Source organism: Anopheles moucheti, chromosome 2 (genome assembly GCF_943734755.1).
Source record: "Anopheles moucheti chromosome 2, idAnoMoucSN_F20_07, whole genome shotgun sequence".
NCBI lineage: Eukaryota > Metazoa > Arthropoda > Insecta > Diptera > Culicidae > Anopheles > Anopheles moucheti.
In genome coordinates this window covers 85,820,641-85,848,039 of record NC_069140.1, presented here as the reverse complement: position 1 = coordinate 85,848,039, position 27,399 = coordinate 85,820,641, and the positions used below count along the sequence as shown (strand labels likewise).

General features: G+C 42.8%; 2 protein-coding genes across 2 annotated transcripts; both read left to right on the top strand.

Moving 5' to 3' along the window:
* Positions 1 to 12,474: 12,474 nt before the first annotated feature.
* Positions 12,475 to 21,110, top strand: LOC128299787 (fasciclin-3-like). Its single transcript, XM_053035867.1, has 4 exons — positions 12,475 to 13,264; positions 17,752 to 18,414; positions 19,812 to 19,993; positions 20,080 to 21,110. The coding sequence occupies exons 1-4, from the start codon at positions 13,207 to 13,209 to the stop codon at positions 20,332 to 20,334; spliced, it is 1,158 nt and encodes a 385-aa protein (XP_052891827.1). The 5' UTR covers positions 12,475 to 13,206; the 3' UTR covers positions 20,335 to 21,110.
* A 2,796-nt stretch (positions 21,111 to 23,906) lies between these two features.
* On the top strand, positions 23,907 to 25,320 carry LOC128298680 (nephrin-like). The gene is made up of 5 exons (XM_053034451.1): positions 23,907 to 24,067; positions 24,139 to 24,356; positions 24,464 to 24,796; positions 24,859 to 25,047; positions 25,136 to 25,320. The coding sequence occupies exons 1-5, from the start codon at positions 23,907 to 23,909 to the stop codon at positions 25,318 to 25,320; spliced, it is 1,086 nt and encodes a 361-aa protein (XP_052890411.1).
* Positions 25,321 to 27,399: the final 2,079 nt, after the last annotated feature.

Genomic DNA, 27,399 nt, shown 5'->3' with positions numbered 1-27,399 from the left:
ACTTACTTCAAAATAAAGATACGGATTTATTAAACCTAAGTTTTGCCCCGATTCCGAAAAAAGGGAAAATGCATCTTTAATCCTTCCGTATACATCCCAGAGATCATGAAATAATTCATACCAAATAAATAAGATAAACTTTTGTATAAACCTTCGATAAACTTAAGTAAGATCTGCACGTGAAGCTTTTAAGCTGAGACTGAGACAAGTTGTTCACATAACACTTCTATCTGCAACGTGTAGTGACTAAGAATGATTTAAAAATAGAGTTGCACTCAAATGCTGATTAAAATAAGGAAAAAGTGCCCATAGAGTATTATATGTATGAGCAACATTGGTACACTATTTGCTGTCTGTATTTGCGAGGTTTACCTTCCAAATTATAAGATTACTCACATCGCCTTGTTTTGCAACTTCGGAACCTTTGTCATAGGCCTCTAGAACTCTTCACCACCCTTCTGTGAAATATTTTTAATGTTACGGTTTAAGAGGCATTTAATTCTTAATTTTATTTGGACTTATATAAACATTATTTGATTCCTTGTCCTCATAATAAGTCATTATTTGAGTGATTAGTATTGTCCAAAACTTCAAGGCCTTTTCAAGGTATTAAACTAAATATTCTTGTTTTTCAACAGTTGAGAGTCAGATGCGATCGATTGATGAACAGATTCCCTGGATGGACGTATAAAACAAAGTAAATATCCATTTCCGCAACTCACAATAAAATTGTTACTTCCTGCAGCACAGAGAGCTTACAAATATCCCCATCAGTATCAGCCATCTATCATTAAAGCTATTCCAATTTTAATCTAACCTGGCATGCGATCGAGCAAACGATTCATGCTGATACAACTGTCAATTACGGATTAAATTCCTACCGCAACCCATTTTCCCGGGCAGAATGTCATCCGAAAATTCGTCCCACTGGTCCTCACTCTCCTCGCCCTTGCCTGCCTGAATTGTTTACCGAAGCACACCATCCATCCCTTCCCCGTATCGTATCGGTTGCTGATGAATCACTATTCATTAAAATGAGCTGACTCTTCGAGCAACTTGTCATACACGAAGGCGAAGGTATCGGATTCCCCCAAACCCCGTCCCGTGTGTGTGGTGTGCACAATCAACGGGGCCCAGCTTGGGAACATTCCTTTCCGGCTTCGGGAAAAGCAAATCACGAACCAAAACCAGACAATCCTGCCTGATGTTGATCAATCCGAACATTCCTACCATCGATACTGGTGCCGTTTACGGGGGCCCCCAGAATTCCCGTTGTAGCGTGTCGCACGGAACTGGGACACAAGGGGGCAGGGGGGGGGGGGGGAGGAGGGGGTGCAATTCCAGACCAGACAAAGCTTTAGAGTCAAACAATTAATTACTTTAATTAAGTTACTCATCCGACATTCGACCACAAACGCAACTGGCTCACTTCCATCATGGAGGGGGGGGGGGGGTTTGGGATGGGAAAATGGGACGACGGATTTTCCTTACCTGCAATTAGAAGAACAAATGTGACAAAAAAAAACACAATCGTTAGCTTCTTCGGTCGTCTCGTTCGGTCGGCATTGCTTGAAACGCATGTTTATTCATTCGTCGAATTGATTAGATGAATGTATAGGCTGCATTAAAACCGTCCCATAATACGCACCCCCCCCCCCCCCCCCCCCTCGGGCTGCACGTCCCTTTCCATTTGGGACTAACCCAAATGTCCTAAATTATTCATTTATTCTTACGTACGTCTTGTTGCCGGACGCCCGAAGGCTAAAAGTGAGCAGAACCGGAACTGGTCAAAAATGTACCATAATGCTTCGAAACAAAATGGCAAAGAAAAAGGATAAGATTAGAGAGCATCGAAATCAACACGGACAATGTAGCGGACACAGAATAATAACACACACACACACATACACTCTCCACTCACCATTTTCTTTTAAGCAAAACAGGAAGACAAAGGCAAGAAGTATGCAATCACAATAACGCTTATTCTCGAACCACCGTTGACAAATCTTGATAGCATGGAAATGAAGATGCGCATAAATGAAATTTGACTCTTAATTAAAAATGGACCAGTCCAAGTTGAATTCAACTTCGGGCACAGACTTGTTCTACATTGCCCGCGGGCGATGGGAGGGGGCATGATAGCGTATCAGCAGCACGACCCACTGCACAAAGATGAAGAAAGTCAATTTATTCATTCATTCTAGCAGGACCGGCCGGGGAAATCGGTGAATGGCAATTTGTTTGTAAAACAGCGAAGAAAAGAAAAGAAACAAAAAAAAAACAAACTATAAAATGATCTATTTCCCAGCAAAATGGCAAGCCCAATTCGGGGGCCTGGTCTCTTTACCCTTTATGGCAGAAGAATATCCTTTAGTTTAATGGGGGGGGTTTTTTTTCGCCCAAAACAGGAAGGATTTACATGTTTATTGGTAAATGTTTTATAGTCAGTTGCTTTATGCTTATTTCGATGTGCTACCACTATCTTTAGGCAAATTGCTCAATTAAACCTTTGTTTTGAGGTTTAATTCCAAACTGTTTGGACAGTTTGATCGCTTCTTTCGTCGATAAAACGTCAGATGTATTTATAGTACATCTTACCAATACTTCACAAATGTTTAAACATTTTTGAACAGCATCAAGACACTCAACCACGTCAAATAAACATCTCATTTTAAACTCCGATCAGTGTGTTATGTCTTACGTTTAACTCAAGCGATAAAAACCCATCGTCAGCTTGATCGTATCACAAACCACCAGGAAAAGAAGCTTGCTCATCCGGTGCGCTCCAGTGTGTCATAAACTTCCCATCAGCGTACAGACCACCGTGACAAACCGTGATCATCAGATAGCATGAAACAAACCACGAAAACCATGCACTACACGATCATCGATTGCCGCTCGACACACGACCCTAATAAACATCTCATAGCAGGCACCATCATCCGTCAGGCGCCCTCAACAAAAGCCTTCGACGACTTCGACAATGTACGGTTGTTACCGAGACATTGATTTGGCGAACGGACGGAAGTTGCTTTTAATTACGCCACCCGGACCTATTCCGGCATGGAGTTGATTGTGCGATGCGGCGCTCGTGGCACGATTGTAAAACAAGCACCGACAGGGGCTGGGTGGTTTCAGTTTTGGTTTTTTGTTTTGCCTGGTGCTCGTAGGGTTGTAGGGTTCCGGGGGAGTGCCAGCCAGCTTTGGAATGCAACTGCAGCAGTGCCATTCTTTCGCCGCTGATGAGTATGCTGACGGGGAATGATGATCTCATCATTTCGGTGCTGACGGTTAAAAGTCACTCCATCGCACCTCATACGGCGCGCAATCAGCATTCACCGCCGTTGCATTGTTCGGGGGCAAGGAGTTTCATTACAACGTGCGATAAATGTGACGGGGTAATGGGTGTGTGGTAGAAGCCCATCCTAGACAATCAGAAGAACAATGCGAGAATGGATAGTCATTTATAGAAAAAGAGTAGCAATTAAAAACAACCTCAAGGTGAAGGATTCAAGGGAAGAATTTATTGTACTGAAAACTTCAACAATGGTCTAATTACTGCACGATGTAATCATTACCAGATGCAATTTAAATAATCTACTGTCGATATAGTAAATCAATCAACTCCAATGCAAACTACTTTGTTGGCTTATAAACTCGAGAATTCGCAGTCATAATCGTGATAAGAAAAATAGTCCTAAATAATACAAATTTTTGACACGACTCACATTGATAAAACATATCTCAGGATGTTCTTCAAAAAACGATTGAACAAAAACAAACTTATTGTTAAAAAAAGTAACTATTAAAAAACTTTTAAAAAACGATGTTATTGCTGGACATTTGTTAGTCCAACTCCGTAAAGGAAAACTGCTGAAAAAGGCACTATTTCACGGGATGCTATCTTTTTTTTATATAAAATTGATTTAATAAGAAAAAAGAAACGAATATTTAAATACTAACTTACAATTTAAACAAGGAGAACAAACAAAAAAAAACGGAGAAAACAAGAAACTAGGTTACAATGAACATTTAAGGACTTCTATATCAATCACAGCATTGTTGTTTCCAATAATGTGGATGATATAGTTAGCAAACAAACGTAGGATTAGGAACCGCTTACTTTTACTAATATTCATTAGTACAGGTAAGCGGAGGGATTGGAAAGAAGGGTTCAGGGAGGGGTCGATGTTGTGGATGGCTTGCAGCAGAATACTCCAGGCTGACGACACTCTGGAAAACAAGACACCAGAGCATTCTGTGCACGCTGATGATCCTCTATTCATCTTTAAAAATAACTCTCCATGCGCTATTTTCCTGTTTGTCAGTAGATAGAGAACTGATCTCTGTGAGGATGTAAGCTTTTTTGAGCTGATGTTGGCCCAAATCAGTTTTCAAATAATTTTATTTTGTAAGAATAGATAGTACAATCAACAGAACTTTCGGTTATATTACATTCAAGAAACAGACTATATAAGATATACCTTTTTTAGCATCACAAGGATTCAAAGCTCATCCCGATGTCAACAACCCAACTCACAGAGGGGCCTGAAGATGGGTCATCGGGACATAAAAAGTTTGTAAAAAAAATCTCTTTTGTAATTTATTCTTCCAAATATTTGTGACGACGCTTATACAGTCAATACCCGAGTTAAGCGATTCTCGACTTACGCGGATTTAAAACTTAACATTTCACTGAGTTTTATATACAGAATTACATTTTTAAAATGTTAATTTCAATAATACGTTACAATTCATTATTATAAAATTTAATTTTCATATAATTTATTGCAATTCTTGGAACAAATATTACATTCTTGAAAATAAATATTTGATTCCTGTATATCACATATAAACGATGTTTTAAAGGAAACTCGAGATACGCGCATTATTAGCGTATCTCGAATATCGACTGAATATCCTTATCTATAAAAACAATAAGTGGATGCTGCAACGACTACGGTTTCGACTCGTTGCAGTAATTCTTCGAAGCAATCCCTTTCTAACTGCGTCGTTGAATCGTTTTGTTGGAAATAGCTACGGCCTCATTCGATCTAAAACAGATGCCAGGTCTAAAACAGAGATAGGTTAGGACGTCCAGTGTTATTCCAATGATATGACAATATTGAGATCTTTCTACATTTTGTGAGTAATTCTAAAAACCTGCACCTTGGAACAGTTTTGGTCGCATGTAGCTCGTGAAGACCTTTTTATTTATTTCGAGGAGAATTCTCGCGAGAATACAAAACAAACTCGTTTTGAATTTTAAAACACATTGCTTTGCCTTTTGTTGAGCATTTGTTCGCTCTTCAAATGTCATACAGAACGCAAACAAAACCAACCCGTCGGTGTCTGTTGCATTCCACGGTTACGGTTCACAACCGATCATCAGCGAACGGCAATCGATTTAGGCCATAAAAACACGATCGTTCCGTTCCGCACAGGCACAGGGGTAAAGAATCGCAGCCACGAAACGGTCCCCAAGAAAACCGGTCACCCACATTTGCCTTGCCGCAAAAGGTAATTGGCCGTAAAAATGGTCGCCCGATCGCAACTTCCCTTCCACCTGTACGAGCGCAAGCTGACGATTTTCGCGTCAGCCAAGTGACGGGCCGGTCCTCGGTTCGGTGGATGAAAACACGCATTTATTAAGGTCAGCCGAGCGGGGTGTTGAAGTAGCCCATCAGCTCATGATCACTTTCTCCGCTGTTGTCATTGAGGCATGTAAAACTGATCGAAACAAATTAACGCAAATCGGGTTCTAGGGCACAACAGGGCGACGACGGAACGTTCAAAAACACGCCACTAAAATACACCTTTTTTAAGCGCAACATCGGTTTTCGATATGCTTCATTTGCATACCGGCCAGAGTGTAGCATGAGCATCTGATAACGTGCCATGCTTTAGCTGCTTCACACCTGAATTCTTCCGCTTATGTTGCGTGCCGCTTGGGATGATTTTCTCTCTTCATTTTCTGCTTCATCTGGCGCGATGCAAAGCATCCACGTATTATGCTTCACATCTCATTCTCCTTCCCAAACACACACACATACGAACACACAGCGAGGCGAACGAACGCGCTGAAGAAGTACCATCATCATTTCGCGCTTTCGCGGATCGGCTCAGTAACATTTTGGCTGCCGCATCGACGCCACGGCAGTCTGCGCAATCCGTATTTTTGTACTGCGGAAACAAAACACAACAGAAAAAGAGAGAGATACATACACGCACGTCGCAATTCCACAACACAAAAGTTATTAGATTTTGCATTGTTACATCTTCCAGCAGCTGGCAACACTGCCACCGTTAGGTAGCGCCAAACTCTTCGTGCGCCGACTCGTGTGAACGAGTTTCGTTGCGTAGTGCGTTTACGCGCGTGACTCAGCCGTCGGGCTGATAATGGGCACGGAAAACACTCAACAATTCCAGCCACGAACCAACATTGTAAACCGGACCCGGGTGGTGTAATTGCGTACGGGGAAGCTAGTGATGTGATTGTCCCGTCGACCCGTGGTTACCAGTGTGATCGTATTCGGAAGAATTTGTTGAATTATTGAACGGTGATTACCGGCGATTTGTGAGCGCACAGCTACCCCGCGCGCACAGGTGTTAACCTTCGCGCGAGATCAGACCGTGAACTTGATAGTTGCGTACGATGGCTCTCGTAATTCGTGCATGCGGTATGGTGATGGTGATGGGCTCGGGAGTGTGTGATGGAGAAACCTTCGCTCAAACGTAGAGGATGTTGCATCGGCGAGGTCCTTCATTTGTGAATACATCTGAAGATAAATTAGCGATCCGAGATTCAAGCTAGCAGGGTCTATACAATCAATCAAACTAACGATTTATAGCCCGGAACTACTTTGTTGTAGTTTTGTTTGTTTCGTTTTGCTTAAATGTGTATATTTATCGTAGAAGATCTTATTTAGATTGTAGTCTGTGGGGTTTTAACATTGCTGAACATCATTCTTCAACAAGTGTCAACAAGTGATTATAAACAATAGGTGCAGGGCCACGAGAGCTGACAAAATAATCAAGTGACAAAATCAGGTTGTCAACTGTAAAAAAAACCACGTTAACATAATGTCTTGATTAGTAAGCGGTGCTACAATTTTGTCACCATTTTGTCTGCATTTTGTCGTGGATTTTCTACAAAACGAAATTTGACAAAAGCTCCGGTTTGACAAATTTTGTCATCATTTTGTCAGCTCTCGGCAGCCCTGCACCTAATAAAAACTACACAAAGTTTGTCAAATCTTTCGATTTAAATTACTATTAGTTATATATATTAATGTTTCCGTAGCTAAAATTAAAGTTAGACACTAACACTATTCGTAGATATTCCTCTGCTTATGTACTAATGATTGTCTTGGTAGAGAAACGTTTAAAACCTGATGGAATATTTAGGTCCTTGCTAACGGGAGCTGGTCCAGATGACTTTCAATCCACGTCATTCGCTATATAAAACTAAATTTAAATCCAAAATATCATGAAAAATAGCCAAAAAATCAAATTTTGTGTAATATTAGTATATATTAGCAAGACTCTACTCAAACACCTTATTTACCTTTGCTCGATTGATTCGTTAAATATACTCAAGCAAATGTCTCGCATTCAAACAATCAAATAGCTCAGTGATGCTTCATCCTAAACGTGATGTTTATCGTTTCAAACCTCGTAAGTGTTGTTTTTCTTTTTAACTTTCACCTCTGGTGTCCATTTAAGAGTAAAAGCAAACAACATTTTCAGCCATTTTTAATGCAAGCTCACTGACATCCATCCACTTTCGATTGGAATGCACCGCAACTCGTGACCAGATCTTAACAAACAAATTCATAATTATGTCATCTGTTTGCGCGCGTACCACTTATCACATCGAGAGCTGTGAGCATCAACCGGGTACCGTAAGAGCACTCGTCGGTAATTAATGAGCTTCCTTATCGTGCGACACGGCTCATACACAGCCTGCTAATTTGCATCAATTAACACTCGTCAGCCCTTTTTTCAACCGTGTCCACGACCCGTTTGGCAAACGGAAGCCACTTGAGATGATACCCTTGCCCTTGTGGGTATTCCGAAGGAGAAAAAAAAACGAGAACCTCTTACACCTAACATACTCCTTAATTGAACTCCAATAGTATCTAACTGGATGCACATGACCTTGGCGATCTCGAACCCTCCCGGGTGACACACATTTGCAACATCTGGCAACGTCAACGTCAGACGACACCCTCTGTCAGAAAGCACCACCATAATGATGCCCCATTACTCACCGAAACTAAATCAAATCTACAGCTACCACCAGCTGTGATGTAGGGGCTAGGGTAGAAGATGCCGCGGGAATGGGCCCGTTTTTCCCAGCTGCGGGAAATGGCTGACATTGACATATCGTTAAGCAGTACGCTGCTCGCACAAATCAAGGTCAACCAGCCCGGTGTTGGCCCGTTCCGCAGTCGCCTCAACGTCACTACCGGTGCGTGTTTGTTGTCATCAGCTCATTCGGTGGGCTGGAGAAAATCTTACCCGAAGATATGTCAAAGCCGAAGGTAATGTAAGGAAAAGCCCCACCGCAGTAAGCCGCAGTTCCCGCAAGATCGATAAAAATAATACAAAAATGCCGTGTGTTCCGTTCCGTTCCTCTTCTTCCAGCGTCGCGACTGACTTGATCTTGGGCGGTACTGACACCGGGATCATTGCGACCACCTCCCTGCAGCCACTTGCTATTTGCCCTTAGTAACATGTACCATCATTGCTTCATGCCTATTTTCGGTGCCGAATGTTCGCTGCTCATTTGCATCTTCTGGAGAACGGTGGCCTGCTTTCGGTGGAAGTAGAACACAAGCGCGCACAGCGCATAATGGTGGCCTTTGAGTGCCGCCGCTGTATGTCGGAGGGTAATTGTCGGTGGAACCAGCAATTAGACTCACCTCGGAACGAAGGGAAGGGTTGTCTTTTTTGGTAAACGATTGCGTATGTTCCGAGGAGAGTGTGAACAGAATGTGAAATGGGCAATTTGACAGGCACCGACATAATTTTTAAGCTTCATTATGTGAACTATATTATCATCAGGAACAGTGAACTTATTCACATATTTTCTAGAAAAAAAAGACCTTATTGACAAACTATTTCAAACGCCTCAATTTGCTTCACTGTTTGAAAAAAGAATTAGAAAACACATTACACGCTGTATGAAATGTTCATTGGACAAAAAAATTAACAACCTGACACTAATTTCGCCTGTTCCAAGCGATGTCAATCTTCCCACTCGAAGTCAGCGGACTAGCTTGTGCTCTAATTTTACCACAAGCACACAGCAAAAATCCATCATATGAAATCATTGTTCTCACGCGCATTGACGCACGTCACGAAGCCGCAGCGGACAGCGTGCACAAAAGCGGCGTGAAGCTGAATGAAAGTATCGTACACACCATCGCCGACACACTGCTCCAGCAGAGGTTTGGCGCGAAGAAAAAAAAAGCGCAACAAACCGTACAACAAGTCAACTGGCAGTACGGTTCAGCTAATGTTAACTTGATGAGTTTACGATTTCGAAAGCCAAAGGTGCCGAAACCTTTGCATTGTCTGACGAAACGATGCACATCTTGGCGTACCGCTGTGCGGAATGAACTAATCGAGCACCGGTCCATGGTACGACCGATGGATTTATGTGCGCAATCAAGCATCCAGCAGAACGTTTGACATTTGCAGGGGTTTTTTTTTTATTTTGTGGAACGGAAAATCAATAAAGCCTTGCATCCATCAAATCGTGATGATCGTATTTCCCTGCCGTTAATGCGAGTCAGTCTACTGGAGTCCACTTGTTCATAAATCAGATATTGCCGGACTTTGCAATTACTTTGTAGTGCTTCTCCGGTCAAAGTGCTTCTGGGACATATAAGAACGTTCTCCAGAACTGGAAACAATCAGTCTGATGCGAATGGGGAATAATATCTTGCAAAGTGCATTACACGCCAATCAAACACATAAATTTATCGGTTTTAAAGTCCCTTGTTCTCAATATCCTGTTATGTCTCTGAAGTGAAAAAGTCAAGGTCTCAACGAGAATTCGATTCTGAACGTGCGAGATGCTAAGAGCTACTCTTATCTTCTTCACTATGGAAGCATCGAAGGGATATCTCAATTACAGGGTTCACACACCAATTTGGTCATCGCAAACCCACTATGGATGCCGTCATCCACAGTCACTTTGCCACCGTAAATACCTTTTTTGGTCAGCCTGATTAAATACCTTTTTAAAAATTTTATTTAATTTTATACAATTTATATTAATTTTACAACTTATTAATCAAGTTTTAAATTATTTTTCAACAAACTTGCGCTAAATAAAATAAAGAAAAGTATTTTATAAGTTTTAACTTCAAAAATATAAATTTGAAAAAATAAAATAAAAGAACATTTTTCCGTGCAGCCAATTTGATGACCGATTGGTTGTGAAACCCTGTAACAACAATTAATAACAGTACTTTGATACTAATCTCATAAAATAAAACACATTCATGGTGGAAAGGAGTAATTAAAGTACTCACGAGGAATAATAAATTCTTAATTTAAATAATATAGCATCTCTTGGAAAAAAAAATGTGCTCATCCATTGCATTGCCAAGAAGTATGTTTATGCCATTACACTTCGAAGAGCGAAGAAGCCTTACCTTACCTGCAAGATTAACAAATTATTCATCATTAATATTAATCGTCAATTAAACCTTTGCGAGGTATACAAAAAAAAACCCACCGAACTAATTTGAATACCCACACGACCGGCAAATCGATCTAGCCACCCTTTAAAAGAGAACCCCGTCATCTCAGAGAGTCAGCACAAACCCCTCCGCACAACGGAAGCGAAAGCGCTCGCACAACCATTGACCGTCCGCAGCACAGCTGCAAACTCTGGAACGACGCGTCCGCTGCGCGTCCAATGTGTTTGCCTTTCGTACTAAATGTACCCCAGTTTGTGCGGGTGGCCAAAAGTGCGTAACCGTGTTATGGGGATGGACAGACCAATGGTGTGATGCGTGGGGCAGAGTGAAAAGGCAAACCAGAGTATGAGTATAAACAAAAAAAAAACAACCCCCCGCCATCTATGTCAACCTCAAGTGAAACCGACCTAGGGGAAGCCAAAAAACCGAAATTTGACTTTGAAACTGTTGTGGGATGCGGGATCGATTGTTTCTTTTTTCCTTTCCTTCTTTACACAATGGAGCAAACAGACTTTTAAACGTCAAAATACTTTTTGTTTTCTTTGACCCCGTATTGACTGACCATTTTTTCGGTTAATGTTTTTGTTTGAGTTAGGCGCAGACTCTTTTTGCCGTCTATCCAGAACTTTGTTCCTGATAGCAACTCAATCGATTTATTTAAAGATTTTTTTTGTAAATAAAGATTACTAAGGTAATGTAAAGAACAATTAAATAACAGCGCTTTAAGTTTTATCCAGAACCATCCCCTGTAGTAAAACCACTCTAAATATCCAAGTTACCAATGCCAACAACGTCATGTACTAACAACCATTACCCCATTTTTTGCAACATATCAATGCTATACAGACAGTTCCCGGGATTCTTTTAAACGCGGTTTTTCGAAACTTGACAACTGAGATAGTTTATAACACAAAATCTAAGCAAAATGGTAAAAAATTGGTCAAAAATGCCTTTCTATGTCATATAAATCATATGTTTTTAAATTTATTTTAATGTACTGGCAGTCCCCGAGATACGCTATTATAGTGGACCGCTAAAACCCGGAAAAAATCCGCGTATCTCGAATTTCCGAGTAAGTCGAATCCTGGTACAATTTCGTTTATGCTTCAAAGTCACAGAGTCGACTTCCTTCAGTGCACTTAATCTATTCCGCGAATCAGGTGATTTTTAGAAAGAATATATTAAAATAAGTTAAAAACAAATGTTTTATATGACACAGAATAGTATTATCAAATAATTTTTCACCTTTTTGCTTAGATTTTGTGCTATAAACTAGCTCAGCTGTCAAATTTCCAAAAATCGCGTATCTTCGAATCCGCGTATAAGAGGAACCGCGTATCTCGGGGACTGCCTGTATTTACTAATATACCTGTATTCAAAATAAGCCTCATTGACTGAATAAATTAAGTAAAAAGAAGGAAGTCGACGCTATGACTTTGAATAATTATCGAAAATCCACGATTCGACATACGCGAATTTTCCCGGGTCATAGCGCTCCACTATAAACAGCGTATCTCGGGAACTACCTGTACTTTAGTAATTCAACAATTAAGTATAACTAAAAAATACTAACACGATGTTCATAAAATTTTACCAAATAATTCCGTGCAGCGGACACATAGTGCATCGGGGTGCCATAGTTCTGTTTCCATTACCTCCAACGCACCAAAGTCGAGCGCTTACGTAGCTGCTTGCTTCGGGTGTAAGTGTAGTAACGAATTAGTCACTCCGCAGACCGGTCACTGTAAAGCGGCACCGTACAGCTGGCAGCTCTTCCCAGTAGCAGACGTCACCAGTGCGTCTTATCAGTGCGTCCAAGGTTGTTCGCGAGACATTAATAACGCGTAGCGGAAGATAGTTCGCGAGTGGCTGACTGTGGCTTTTGTTTATTTTCCACGCCAACTGCATGTACGGTGACGCGTACCGTGACCAAGGCAGTACCAGCTGAAGAGTGAAACGTTCCTTTGGTGAGATGCGTTTGGTTCGCGGAGAGTTGGCAATGCGTAAGAGAGCGACAGTGAGTCGCCCATAGTGAGCTTGAACTGGCCGAAGGGAGGGGGGGATTGCAACTCACTCTGCTCACGCTCATCGCGCGTCGCCTAGCTTCACCGGTTATAGCTCGCGTCGGATCGATGCCACCGTTCAGTTCGCTCGACAACCATCGTCTGGCAGGCAGGCGACAACCAAACCGGCACCACCGCTTGTGATCAACTCAACGCGACCGTTCCGTTTTGTGTTGTGGTGGGCTCGTGCACGTGTATACTCTCCTTCTGTTGTGTGGCAAAAGCGTGAAAATTGTAAAAACAAATAACGACACTCACCACGCGACGCCGTGAACCGCGAAACGAAACAATATCCGTCACTGTGCGCTATTATCTTCGCACTATCTGAAGAGAGTGTGTGTGTGTGTGGTGTGTCCAGTAGCAGCATCCAGCCTGAACCGTGCCCATCGTCCAACCCACCGACCTGAACCCATCAAGCATCAAGGATGAGGAATAATCAACACCGAAATCTTGCCCTTCTGGTGGCATTTTGTTCGTGTTACAGTAAGTGCAGTAAAACGTGTACAGAGGACGCACCCAACCCAATCCGTTGGCGGTATCAGCCGTTAACGCTCGATACCGGTATCTTCACACACCAACCGTTGAACATCCAAACCAGTTCAACCCGGCCCCTCTTTTGTCAGCATTCGCCATTGTTGTTGCCGGTTGTTGTTGTCTTACGGTGGTGTGCAACTTGAGAAGTTGACGCAACATAAAAAAACAGACACACACGAAACAGATTCCGCTACTAACCTTGAGAACCTGCCCCTAACCAAAGGGGAAACGGCATCTGTTGCTACCTTTAAGCGAAAAGTCGTCAATAACGTATCGAGTATGTGTTTTTTCTCGCTCCGCATGATATGCTGAGGAATACTGCTCACCAACCCAAAGCAACCACTTTCACGTTCACCTACTGCGTCGCCTAGAGTCGTGCTAGCCGACGAAGAGGATTTACTTTCTTTCGGAATGTGTTCTAAATTTAGCCACACGGCATCATGCCGCGTTGACACTTCTACGAACGATGCTGATTAACGTGCATTCCGCAGGCGTCATCATTTTCCCAGCAGCGTTCGTTACTGATTTCCTCACATACTTACACCAACGCCTTGCGAGAAACCTTGCGCAAGAAGGGCGATAAGAAACCAAACGCCTTGCGCGCACCGTTTCTTATCAGCAGGTGTGTGTTAATTAAAATTGAAAAAAAACACACTTATTTCCGCTCCTGAACGTCGATTCATATCTCACCGGAGACGACTTTTTGAGTTTTTATATTGATTTTCAAACGTCAGATCTACCTGTGGGCTAAATATTATACGGTAGTGTTCAAAATCAAGTGTAATTGTTTAACGCAATACATTAAATCATGGTGATCATGGTAACGTTTTCCTTATGACCAAGAAGCAATGTTATGTCCCATTTGCTAATTTATATTGAGATAGCGACATGCAGCAGCCATTCCTATCAACGACTTCAACCCATCAATTATCAATTTTTCACTTTGTTCAAGCGAAACGTCTTGTTGTTGGTAGAAAATGAAAACAACCATCTTATATTCGTAATACTCTTCTTCCTAGAAAGATGTAGTACTATCAGTTACTATCAGCTATCAGTGCCATAAGTATATTACAGCACAGCACATTACGCCCTTTGATGATAAAGAGTATTATTTCTATTGTAGTAATAAGTTTACACTTCAGTACAGTCAGTGCCACAGAAATTCACGTAATTCGAGTTTCCTTTATTATTTCTTTAATATTTAGTATTCAGCGATCGAATTCTTCTTTCCGCGTTGCGAAGTACATAAATAATTGATATTATTACGTCGATTTCAATATTTTTTCTATTCCATTTTTATATGCATTTTGACGTTTCCGCTTTCATCTTCCCATACAAATTGGCAAAAATGGATTAGATTGCTTCCCTAATGAAAGCTTCGATCAGATTCTCCATAAATGTCAAAAGAAACTATTTTTTTTTACTAGCAGGTCGTTTACTAAACTTGTTAGGCCATGATTCACGTAAGCCAAAACTGTAAAAAAATATTTTATTTTATAAAAACAACAAAAAAGGATTATTCAACCAAATTTATAATTAATTTAAATAGCCTAGCTTATAATTTAATTTGAAGTTGACTTTCTAGACTTTAATCAACTTTTCTCTATCTGTGGTTACTTAACAATGATCCCTTATGTCAAAATGACCTGGATTAAGTGACAGATACAAGCTGACAGCTTAAGCTTTTTAACTTATAATATGAGCTGTCCCAAAATTTTCTGTGAAGAACTAAGTTGAATTGTCCTTATTTAGATGAGAGATATAGTAGTTAGAATACAAACTTGGTCTGGATCTTAGTACTATGGAGCAGTATGTTCCGTATTCTGACAGCTAAGCTGTCAAAAGGTGAAGTTTTAACATCAAAATATATTTCTTCTTATTTAATTGAAGAAATAATGATTGATTAGTATATACAAGAACCCTAGATGGTATCGCAGATGCACTGTAGGTATACGAGGTGTGTTATTATTATTATAAACAACCATTTTCATCTCATTTTGTTTTGACTCACGTCTCGTCGAAAACAAACAGACACTTAAATTAATTTAACCTTTCTATAAACGGTGTGCGACAATAAATTATTCCAGTTCATCAAGGCATCTTCATTGACACGAACATCAAACCACCACCATACAATTATCATATTAAGCCAGTGGAAGATGCATTTTTCGATTAAACTTCTATCAGCTGAAGGTAATCAAATATACCAGCGCTATACAAAATGTCAATCCCGTGCGCATGCCAGCACACCCACTATAACAATGCGCGATTCGTTTAAATGGGTGAGGCTCGCGTCGTCTGAAGCACGTTTCATTCTTGTCGTCGTGTAAGCAAACCAATCGCTTCTTCGACTGAAACAGTTGTGCTAGCACACATTTCTCCCCCGCCGGTCTTCGAACGTTTGCGTCGAAAGCACACACTCAACGTTGGTATTGAGTTGGGACGCAAGGGACGTAGTTCAACTTTATGATTCATCACCATTCGCGCCATACAGTGGTATCTTTGCTTTCTTATCACTGTGCAAACCACGATCGGAATACATAAATACGTGTCTAAGCTGGAGCTGGTTTACGGTTTCAAATGGCTCGCATCGAGTTTTCGGTTCCGCATAACCTTTTTGGCGCGGTTGGACAAAGAACGGGACTGGTCAAAGCCGAAGCATAAAAAGTCCTTCCCAACGTTGGACACGAGTCACGATGCATGTGTCAATTTTTTTGTTTGCTTACTTTCAAATCGATTTGCCAAATTTAGCTTCCTAAGCGTCCATTTTAACGCAAGACGCCAAGTGGCAGTTACGTACCAACCACCGGCTGCTGCTGGCGCATTTCTCAGCGCGTTCACTTTCAATCTCTTCGCTTCGCGTTTTGCACGCCGTTACAATGTGGGCAGTATAATAAATCATTTAATTTGGTGTATTCTGTGCGTTCATTAGAAACATATGGTTGTGGTTTTGCAAATGATACGTCAAGTCCCTCTCTCGCTCTCTCTCTTTAACCTTCGCAACTCATAAAACTCGTCTAAGTAGAAGCATCTGGCCCGACAAACATCCACAGATTGGCGGAGATAAATTCAAATGGGTTATCATAAAACCAACGGCACAAAAAATGAACGTATGGCTGCATCATTTTTATGCCACAAAAGCAACCAAAACTGATTGATACATATTTTTGTGATGCACTTGCGAAGTTTAACTGCCATCTCTTAACACCCAACTGCAGTTGGATAATACAATTTTGTATTCAAGCATCATACAGCAAGCTTCTTCAGCGTGCTTCATGCTAACGAACACATGGTTATGTTTATGACTCAAGCTGTAACGAAATTGCCAAATTTGTCTGAGAATGGCAGTGGAAAATCAGACTGGCAAGCTGCAACAGAGACTACACCATCTAGCAAAGCATTTTGTTTATTTCCTCTAGCAGGTAATTTCCATTCCATCCGGCGCACGAACTCTGCGGTGAATAAATAAACAAATCCATTCGCAAGATGCTCCATTTCTGTGGTGTTTTCGCCAGAAGAATCTATTATCGGAACCCTGGAATATTTGGGTAAAATCGATGGATATAATGGTGTTTGGTGAGTTTGAGCTGTAAACGATCAATATCTTAAAGGTGAAATAATTGGAGGTAGTCTCCAAACTATAACACAATGTTCAAGAAATAGCCCTACGAAGTCTTTACAAACCATAATAAATTCTAATAAAGTTAAACTTTATGCAAGATTCCTTGGAACATCAGTAAAATATATCTTCATAAACATTGAAGATAACTTAGAAAATGTAAAGCACCGCATGTCCAAGCACCTTCTTATGTGTCATTTTTAATTTTCCAAGACAAAAACAAATATTGATTCATTTTTGATACCAGAACCTCAGGAGTTCTAGCTCCTTGAAGCTCATCCTATATTGGAAAATGCATAACATTGCCGAGCGTGACGCGTCAAGTACCCTTTGGTCTTAATCCATAATTCCCTATTTGCATTTCCCACTCACTTCCCGTCTGTACATTGATCTTTCCGCTACCCTTTGCCGGCTGGTTTAATTCCAGAATTGGTAAACTTGGGTGCGGTGCTACGCGATCTAGTTAAGATACAAGTGTAACCGAGTGTCGAGTCATATACCATACCAGTCAGTTGAGATCATCCAATCTCGCGGTGGCGTACACTCCGACAGCGCCACTTGAAGAAACGGGAACACCACCATCCGACGGTTTCCATCTGGCGTCTGGCGACCTTCGCTGTGGTCCCGATATAATTATTACAACAATAGACACCCCGTCAGAAGTGTGGGCATTAAGCAGACCCGCAAACACCCAAAGCCCTTGACGCGAATGAACCGCCAAGGGTTGAGAAAATCAATATTGACTCAATTACGGCAACACCGTCCCCGTTTCGTGTGGATCACTCACGCCCATCTTTACCTTCCTTTTGCTTTCCAGGTCTGCTAGCACCAGTACAGTCGCAGCACATAGAAACCGTGCCGTCGTCACCCTCGTTCCACGCACTGTACGAACGCAACGTGGATCTTCTCTGCCGGGCGAATAAACCCCTGGACAATTGCCAAGTTCAGCTTCCCGGGCCTTCCTCCACAACGTACGACGTCGACAGTTTGCCCAGTGGCGTCAAGCGCATCGGGGACGGTTCCCGCGGTGAGTGTGGTGTGCGGTTGTCTACGGTCACTTCCGAACGGTTCGGCAAGTTCGTCTGCAAACTCACGATCGGTGGCGAACAGCATGAGGCAACGATCGAGCTGCGGCAGTTCGTGGCACCGCGCATTACCGACCTGAAGATCTCCAAGTACACGACGCTCGTGGACAATGGCATCCGGGCGAACCAGATGCTGAAGGCGCGCTGCACCTCCCGGATGGGCCTGCCGGTCTCGAACCTCACCTGGTTCCTGGACGGCAAACCGATCGACGAGAGCCTGCTCAAACCGGCCCAGATTACCACCGAAATGCAGGACCAGAAAAGCTTGAGCACCATCCAGCAGGAGGTGAACATGTACGTCACACCGGAGCAGAACGGTATGGTGCTGGAGTGTGTGGTGAATCATCCCGCGTTTAGAACCGAGCAACGGTCCTCCCTTCCATTAAACATCAAGTGTAAGTAGTCCGGGTGGTTGTATATTTCAATAGTTACTGGTTTGGGGTGGGTGAGTTGGACCTCTGTCAAAATGGGTGAGTCATAGCTATTTGGTTGATCATGCAAGAGATACGAACAAAGCTCCATGGGAATCTCCGATTTCTTTGGCTATTGAATTGGTCATCGATGATTTCTTCAAACTTTGGACTTTCAATCAGATTATTAATTCAGTATTGAAGTTGAAGTGCTTCATCCATTTAAAGGACGGTTGGCCTATTATAGTTTCAAAACAATGTCAGAATTCCTTGAGAGAATTCCTCAAGGAAATTACATCACTAACGAAGATTTCAAAGCATCTTTCTTATCTGATTGGCAAAGAAAACGTTTAGTTTGTTAATGAAGTCATTCGAGTGTAGAAAAAATAACTTCCCAATTTCCCAAATCCTATAAAATGTAAAGATATCTCCGTGTTACGGCCCAATGGTAAAAAAGTATTTCCGTTTTTCGGGTTGGATATTACCATTTGCGTGCGTGTGTGTCCCAGGTTGTGAGTTTGAGGTCAATAAAGAGAGTTACTGTTGCAAAACAAACTCCAAACAAGCGAAGCACTTGGAAGAAAACGTGGTTTTACGATGGTCTCCAAAATAAAAAAAACGGCCACTATAAACATCACGGTATGAATTCCAATGGAACTCCTTGGAGCAACAAGAGAACAATAACGAAAGGAGCCTGGAGGAGTAGTAAAACCAGAAATGAATGCTTTCTTCCACCGTCATCGATGGAAGATATGGAAATTTTGGGGCAACATTATTATTGCGTGGCCGTTGCAAGTTGGCCTTGTCAGTTGGCCGCTTACAAATGTATCTGATGCTTTTCCAATAAACGTGACACAGCAATCGAAACGTTACGTTGATATTGTGGCATTTTAAATTACAAAAGTTTGTTAAGAATTGTCGACCTCGCTGCGACTAATTACTGGGGAGAGGAATTATTTACCCAGCTGCACATGCACTTTACGCAAGGAACCCCCTTCTTGATGCAGCATGAAATATTCATTCACCTTCCCGATTTCGCACAGCAAAGCGTTCTCCGAGCGGGCACCGAGTTTACTGCGGGGGCAGCAGCAGCCTTATCGAACCCTGTCAAAGTTTACATGAGCTTCTAATGAACGGACAAAGGGCCGTTTTGTGCATGTGTGGCTGATTATTCGTACACATGTCGTTTGATCTTACCGCTAGCAGAACGGTACTACGGTACCGAGGAACCTTGGGCGACACGCAATCCCCATCCGGCTGTGGCTACAGTTCGGAGAATTTACAAACAGCATATCTGTCCGACTCCAACTCCGGGCCGTCCGTTGAATTATGTTTCATTTTCTGCCCATCCCATCTCTGTTTTCCATTTCCGGGTAACACAGTCGCACCGGAAGCGATACCACACATCCATATCGATGAGCTGCCGGCAAGCGGAAGTGCATCGGTCAACATTACCATCCATGCCAACCCGCAACCCATCACCCGCTGGACGGTCAATGGGCGGCTGATAAAGGAGGGCGAATCGATCGACATCTACCAGGCGTACATACCGCGTCCAGCATCCGTAAGACGCACCGCCAAACAGCTAGCAAATGGTTTCTTCCCCCCGTACTGATCAATGTATCGCAACGGCTTGCATTCCTTTTCCAGAGTAAGGGCGAGTATACGGTGCTGCTGAAAAACAACGACTGTGCGAAGGAGCGTGCGACGCTGTACACGCTCGAGGCCACGAACGTACTCGGCACGCAGACGTACATCATCAAGGCGGTGCGGGTGGACGATGCCGGCACGGAGGTGATCCGGAACGATGACTACAACTACCACGATGACAGCAACGGATCTACCTTCTGGCTGATAAGCGTCTGGACGTTCTTCTGCTCCGTGATGGCTACACGTCTGTTGTGAATCCACATTGCGCCCTTCCCAACCCCCTCGAAACAGTCGTAACAGGGTGGCTTGAACGCCCGGCCAGATGTTGGTGGATGGCCGTGGCCTGTCTGAGAATATTACCAAACGAGGATCCGTAACCATGGGCTTTTGGCCGGTGATGGGGCTTTGTACAGAACGGCTACACAGGGTGTTTAGTGGGTGTGGGGTGAAATGAGATCCTCTGTTCGGTAATATTCTCATTCGGCCAGGTGGTCATCCCCAGTAGTGCAGGGTGCACTTGTCGATTTGTAAATTATGCAAAACAAAACCCGATCCGTATAGTTCCTGCAGTTAAAAAAAAGTATTTCGGTGAAGCATAAGGCTCGTCACGCTAAACAAACAAGAAAAAGCTGAACTACCTGATTCTATCCACTCGTGGAGTGGATTTACCCAAAATTCTTTAGCGCTTCTCTTACCCATCGTGTTTTTTTTTGTTTAATACTAGAATAAGGGAACGAGCCGAGCAGAGTGGAAAACCGACAAGCCAAAAGTGAACTGTGTGAGTGTGTGCGATAGTGATCGTAGAAAGTGATGGGGAAACCGCATCCCGAACAATGAACGTGATTATGGAATGGAGACGCCATGGAGTTGCCCGATTTGGGAAGCATTTCAATACCGCTGCACGTGTGCGAAGCGAGATGTGTTTAAAAACGGAAGCATTATTTATTTGTATTACTCTCTCGCTCGCTAGGAGCAAATGCTTTAATGAAGCTAATAAATAGTGCGCGATGTCTAAAGGTATCGCAATCGAATCCGACGAACGGAAATTTGTTAAGCGGTATTCGTTTTAAAATAAAGTATTATATGTCGTTTTTTTTTTGGTCAAACGTATTAAATAAGAATGCGATACAATAAACAGCTAATACTGATCAGTATTGTAATGGTAAAGTACTTAAAAGGAATTTTGTTTCGTTGAGTAAAGGCCCAGTGATGACTGTAACTGCTGTATCAAATAGAATTTCAAACGAAGGGTTGTTTGTAATGCTGATTGCATACCCATCAGGCGTATAGCGGAGAGATGGATAGAGCAGCGTTCAGGGGTGTCAAAACCGTTCCCAATTTAAGCATAATAATTTTACCATTTATCATAGAGACGTCGAAGAGTTCTGTAAATTTTAAAGTCGTTTCCTCAATTAGTATTTCCTTTTTATTTATTTTTTATTTCAATTGAACTGCAAGCTTGTTTACATACATTAGGTTTTTAAAGTTTACCATTGTTGGTGTGAGAATTTCTTGCTAAACACGTTAAGCACCCTGTCAAAAATAGCAATAATTATCGTGGAGCTGCTGTCAAAGCTTACATGGCTTTTTGTATAGCACATCACCCATTTTGAGATGATACGGCCAGGCGGTAACTGTTGGCATCGCCCAAATCTAGGTGATGCGGCGCTGAACGTGTTAAATGCTGGATGTGTACAAATTTATGTATATTTTGAGCGGTTCTGTTTGCTGCTGTATTTTAGATTGTCAGAGGAACCATTTTACGTGGTTTATTTAAAATTGCTCTATATCGATTGTATCTAGAGCTAGGCAACATGGTCTAAACCTTTATAGTTTCATAATTTCCTTTAAGTAAATGATTCGTTCATCAAACAACGAAATGAACGAAATAAATGATGTAAGAATTTTGAGCGACAAAAGAACGAAAGAACTGTACCAGTTCGCTCAGTTCTTTACAACGAACGAACCAGTTCGTCCAAGCTCTATCAACACTAATGATTTTCTCATCTCTACTTGTCGCAAAGTGCTCTTGTCTTGAAATATTTCGTGCATCTTTTCCTAACTGATCCTTGAAACATTAACTCCGCACTGCTTTATCCTTCCAGTTTCTCATAACACTACTTCAATTTCAAACTTCAAACAGTCCAAAAATAACGTTCTGAACTTTCATGAATTGACCTTCAAATAACGCACATAAACTCGATCACAGCGCTTAAAGACAAATTTCGAACCAAATGCAGTTCTCCAGTGCTATACGCACGGCACTTTATAAAGCACATGATGTCATAATCATTGACAATCGATTCTAACTACCATTCGCCATCAAACGTTCTCTTTTGCCTTTTTATTCGTCCACGAAAAAAGATCGTCTGTTGGTCGATCCATTACTGGAGGGGTCAGCGATAGAAATGGACATCCGCGCACACCCGGGGATAAACATTACACCACCGCAAACGATCATTGGTTCCGATTGAATTTAATCGGTCCTGCTTGGGGGTGAAAATAAAAAAAAAAGGCAAACACACACACCCCTCAAAATGGTCACTTGGTGCGTGGCTTCAAAACTACCGCCCAGCGTACCATTTGCTTCAGCAGCAATCATTGGAGCTGTGACCGAGAGAGGGGGCAAAATTTCGCCCATCTAACGATCAGCATCGATCGATGCAATCGACCCAACCACCGGTACCATAAAACGATAAAAAAAATACTTCCTTCCGTTCCACCGCCACCGTTTGTAGGATGCGCTGGAAAGCAGGTTTAGCACGCTTGCGTATTCCCCTGGCTCGAATCTTCGCGAATCCTTCCATACAAAAAAAACACAATACACCTAAAAAGTCCACCACATCAAAACCCCGGTTTTGGCAAGTCGAAAACCCAGCAAAACCGTTTCACGGCCCTTCCGGCACGAGATTCGTGGGGCTATGGCACCATAAAACCCCTGCCTTTATGGGACTCGTTAGAACTTTAGATTGCCGAAATTTAAATTCCGTAACCCCCTGCCCATCTTTTTGGAGCTATGCGGCGGGAAGATGGGAAGGACGATACCGCGGCAACCGGTTCCAAACAAGCAAACCAAAACAAATAATTAACGAGAAAACGACCCGATCGCGACCGTACCGGATTTACACGGCCAAACTCGGTGACTAAACCGTAAGGAAGTCTGTAAGGTCTGGTGCTTTACTTAAAGATTTTATTTCTTTTCGAAATCAGATGGCGCTTTGTTTACACACGGGGGGGTTGAGGGGTGTTTTTTTTTTTTGTTAATCGTGTGGTGTCGATTGTCAACAAGATTGACATTAGGCTACGAAAAGGGGGGGGAATCGGGCCACCGTCTTCGATTCCGGGGTCGGGTAGAGAAAAATTGATCAAATTAATATGCACCAGCGGGATGGAATTTGCCAACATTCATCAATGTTACCCCCTCCCTTTGGGGGGGAAGGATCTGCCAATGGGGCGTAATTAACACCATCTAATCTGCTCGCTGCCGCTGTGGAAAGAAGGAACCCATTAAAAGATTCGTTTGTAAGTTCCTTCTGGTAAACCGTAAGGCGAGAACCGGTCATCGTCACCGGACGGCGCACGATGAAGATCTGATCCGGAACTGCGCGATCTAAATGACGTGTGGCAAAATTTTCGTGGTGCTTTCGTGGTGGGCAGAATTTAAAAGCACGCGCTCCGACCATTCCGATGCTCAGTTCAGTTCAACGGTCCGTGCGTTGCAGGTGGTTCTCGTGAACTTTTCGGCAATACGAGATTTCGAGTTTGACTTTTCCCGGCAAAAAGGGGCAAAGCGAATTCTCGTGCTTTATTTAGACAAGGCAAGCAAAATGAAGCGGATCGCAGTGTTTGCTGTGGTATTTAGTGCATTTCTGGGATGCAGCCAGGCAGTACAGGTGATAACGGAACCGTCCGGACAGGTGACCGTGGCGGAAGGACAGCAAAATGTGAACTTGTTGTGTCTTGTCGAAGAACCCATGGATTTTTGCATGTACGTCTGAGACTCCTACCAGTTACTTGTACATCGCTGTTAATTCTGTTCTGCCACATTGTATCTTGCAGAGTGAAAGTTCCCGGAGCTCCAGCACCGTTTGCCGCCAGTGAGAAATTGCCCGCACCGGTCGAGGGCATTAAATTCTACGGGCTTGGCTGGAGCAAGGGCTCCTGCGGTATCACGATCGAAACGATTAAACCGACGCACGATGGACCGTTTGAGTGTACCGTGTCCGTTAAGGGGCAGACGTACAAGGGCCAGATCGACATAACGGTCTCAGGTGAAGGTTGCTACCGATTGCACCAAAAGCCCATCGACACCGATGGTCGTGACATTTCGGCGGACGTTACTATACCTTCTTGGTCTATCCCTTTCTTCACTCCCTTCCCAAAGCAGTTGCACCCGAGCCACCGAAGATCGAGCTAGCGAGCAACGTTGACAGTCGTAACGGTGAGTTTGAGTTCGGCAAGAAGGTCACCATGAAGTGCGTGTCCCGCAACGGATGGCCAGGCGCTAAGCTGTCGTGGTATCTTGATGGTGTGAAGCTGACGGACGAAGTCGGGGCGGAGTTCTCGGAAACGGCCAACCGACGCACCACCGTTCAGCAGATCTATCGACGTGCGATCGCTGTCGAAGATAACCGGAAGCAGGTCACGTGCCGTGCGGAACATCCCGCCTATCCTGGTGGATTCATGGAAACTAGCTTGCCGATCAAGCTGAAGAAAGGTACTTGAGTGGATGAGTGAGTCTTCTGGGAGATGTTTCAATGTTTTTTAATTTTCCTTTAGTGTACACCAATGACAAGCAAGAACCACTGAAGGAAGACCTCACAGAGTTGATCAAGCCCAGAGCACCCCAGCTGACCGTTTCTAGCGACGTTGCGCAACGTGATGGAGCGTTCAAGGCGGGCAGCAACCTAGTGGTACAGTGCGTCTCGAAGGATGGCAATCCTCCGGCAGGATTCTTGTGGTTCCTCAGTAAGTAACGGTTTCATTCGTTAACTTCAAAAAGCATGAAAATGAATGCAATCACACCTCTCCAAATTTTCCTCTCCACTCCACCCAGACGATCAACTGATTTACGAAGGCCTTTCGGCACCGTTTATCAGTCGGAATTTCCGAGGCAACACCGTCCAGCAGACGCTCACCTACCGGCTCAAGCCGGCCGACGATGGCAAGGTGCTCATCTGCAAAGCGCGCCATCCGGAGGGAAGCGAAGAGACGCGACTAAAAATCAGTACCTACAACTAGAACACCTGCGAACAGCGCTCTCTACTACGCAGCGTAAATCGATGCAAAATGGAATTCATTCAGGCCCGCCACGTTGTTTTAAGTGTTTAACGATCTTGTTTACATATGTCTCAATAAACTGTTATTGATTAAAATTATTTGATAGATTTACGAGTGGAGTTTCTTACTTCCTGATGGGGAAACAGTTTAAATGTTCATTTCCTGGTTCGGAGCTGACGTTGGGTTGTAATAATCTAAATTGAATTGAAAATTCATTTACAGCTTACAAACCTACATTAGCATATTTAATTGGGATATTTTTGTATGCCTCATCTATCCTTTATCATAAATTTCAGATAGGGATAAACTCCCTAAATAAATACAACAATTTCAACGATTACTTTTAAACTTGTAGAAAAGACCACTTTCTAATGCAATTTAATTCCAAAACTACAACAATTATAAATTCAATTTTTTGCTATGTTTGCAGGTCCAAACATGGAAATACGATTGCCCCAAAAAAAAGTTATAACACACTTTTAGTAAGTTTTTTTTAATATTAAACACTATCCTTTATTGAAATTTGGTTCGCTAATACCCATAGTGCAATAACGCCTGCGCAAGCATATCCACAAAAGGGCTTTTCAATGCGTAACGCTTCGTAACGGCTTGAAGCAGGGGTCGGCAACTATTGAAATTTATCCAGATAAATTTATGGTGCAATTTATATTGTGATGCAAGTGAACTTATTCAAAGCTGTTTCTTCTTAAAATACACAATACACAGGAAAAATAATTAATTTTTTTTATATAAATCAAAAGAGCGCTTACAGCATGTTTTATTGTTCGTAAAAATACGATACTGCGATACGACCCCTGCAGTAATGATATTTTTCATACCGGTGGGTCAAACCTTTCTAATACCGTTTGTGGGTTAGCTACGCAAATCAAAAACGGTGTAAAGAACATTCTCCCTTACCCTCTTCGGCACTAAAACAACAGCAAAAAGCCACAAAAAATATCACCACTTGCGGGACTAAATATTGTTTCGTTAGATTTGTTTAGCTCCATTCTACCGGTCTGCAACGGCATATATCGTAGAATAGGAATTTAATTGCTATGGCTTGCAAAGAGAATCAGTGAAAATGAACTAAATCTCGTACAAATCCGGACACCGTACCAGCTTTTTTCCCCCGATTCGCCATCCGCAAACGGTGGTCACTCACGAACGATTCAGCTTTGGACCCTTGTTTGAATGTGCCTTTTTTCCTTTAGCTTGGTTGGCCTTTTTTATGTGTTGTTTTATTTTGTTGGTCGTTTAATAAGATGCAGCACAGCAAAAAAAACCGAAATGGTGACTTCATTCGTGTTGCTTTATGCTTTCCGTTTCGTGCTGCTCCACGGACCAAAACATGGAGCATGGAGGATTTTTTCTTCTGGTAAGGCTTGGACTTATTTTGACAGAGAAGTCAAAGAACAAAGCAGGCTTTGCTTTTCCCGTCCACTTCTTATGCTCCGGCGCAAAGCAACCCGCTGACTCCTCACACCTTTCTAGCATTCTCCCAGTCTGACCACTCGTTGGATCATGTTTTTCTCGTCTCCTTTTGCTTCTTGCAAGCGCTCCAGAGGACTCCGGTCGGACCCACGAGCCGTACCGAGCATCTTGAGGTCTGTTGTTGCCCTTCCTGTCCCTCTATCGCTGCCCACCGATCTTCGGGACGGGAGCAGCTCAAGCATAAAGAAAACATAAAGTTTTATGTGGTCGCACAGGGACCGGGAACCTGAAGCGACCCGAAACCGGCTGAAGCCCCCCAAAAAACGAACCCAAATTTGGTAACGGTTCGAAAATGAATTGTTTGGTCACTGTTCGGGACGTTTGTCATGTAACGAATGCACACATCCATAGGGTCGTGGCGGTAAACTCCCGTAAATTTATGAAAAAGAAAACCACGACGTTATGGAAGCGGCTATCTCGAGATGTATTGGGTTGTTTCTTAACACGCGAAGCTTCTTGCTAAAACCTGTTTTTGGGCTCCAGTCGATGCTTCACGGGGTATGAGCCACCATGCGAAAGGTTAGCCTCAAAGGCGAACCCCAGCGA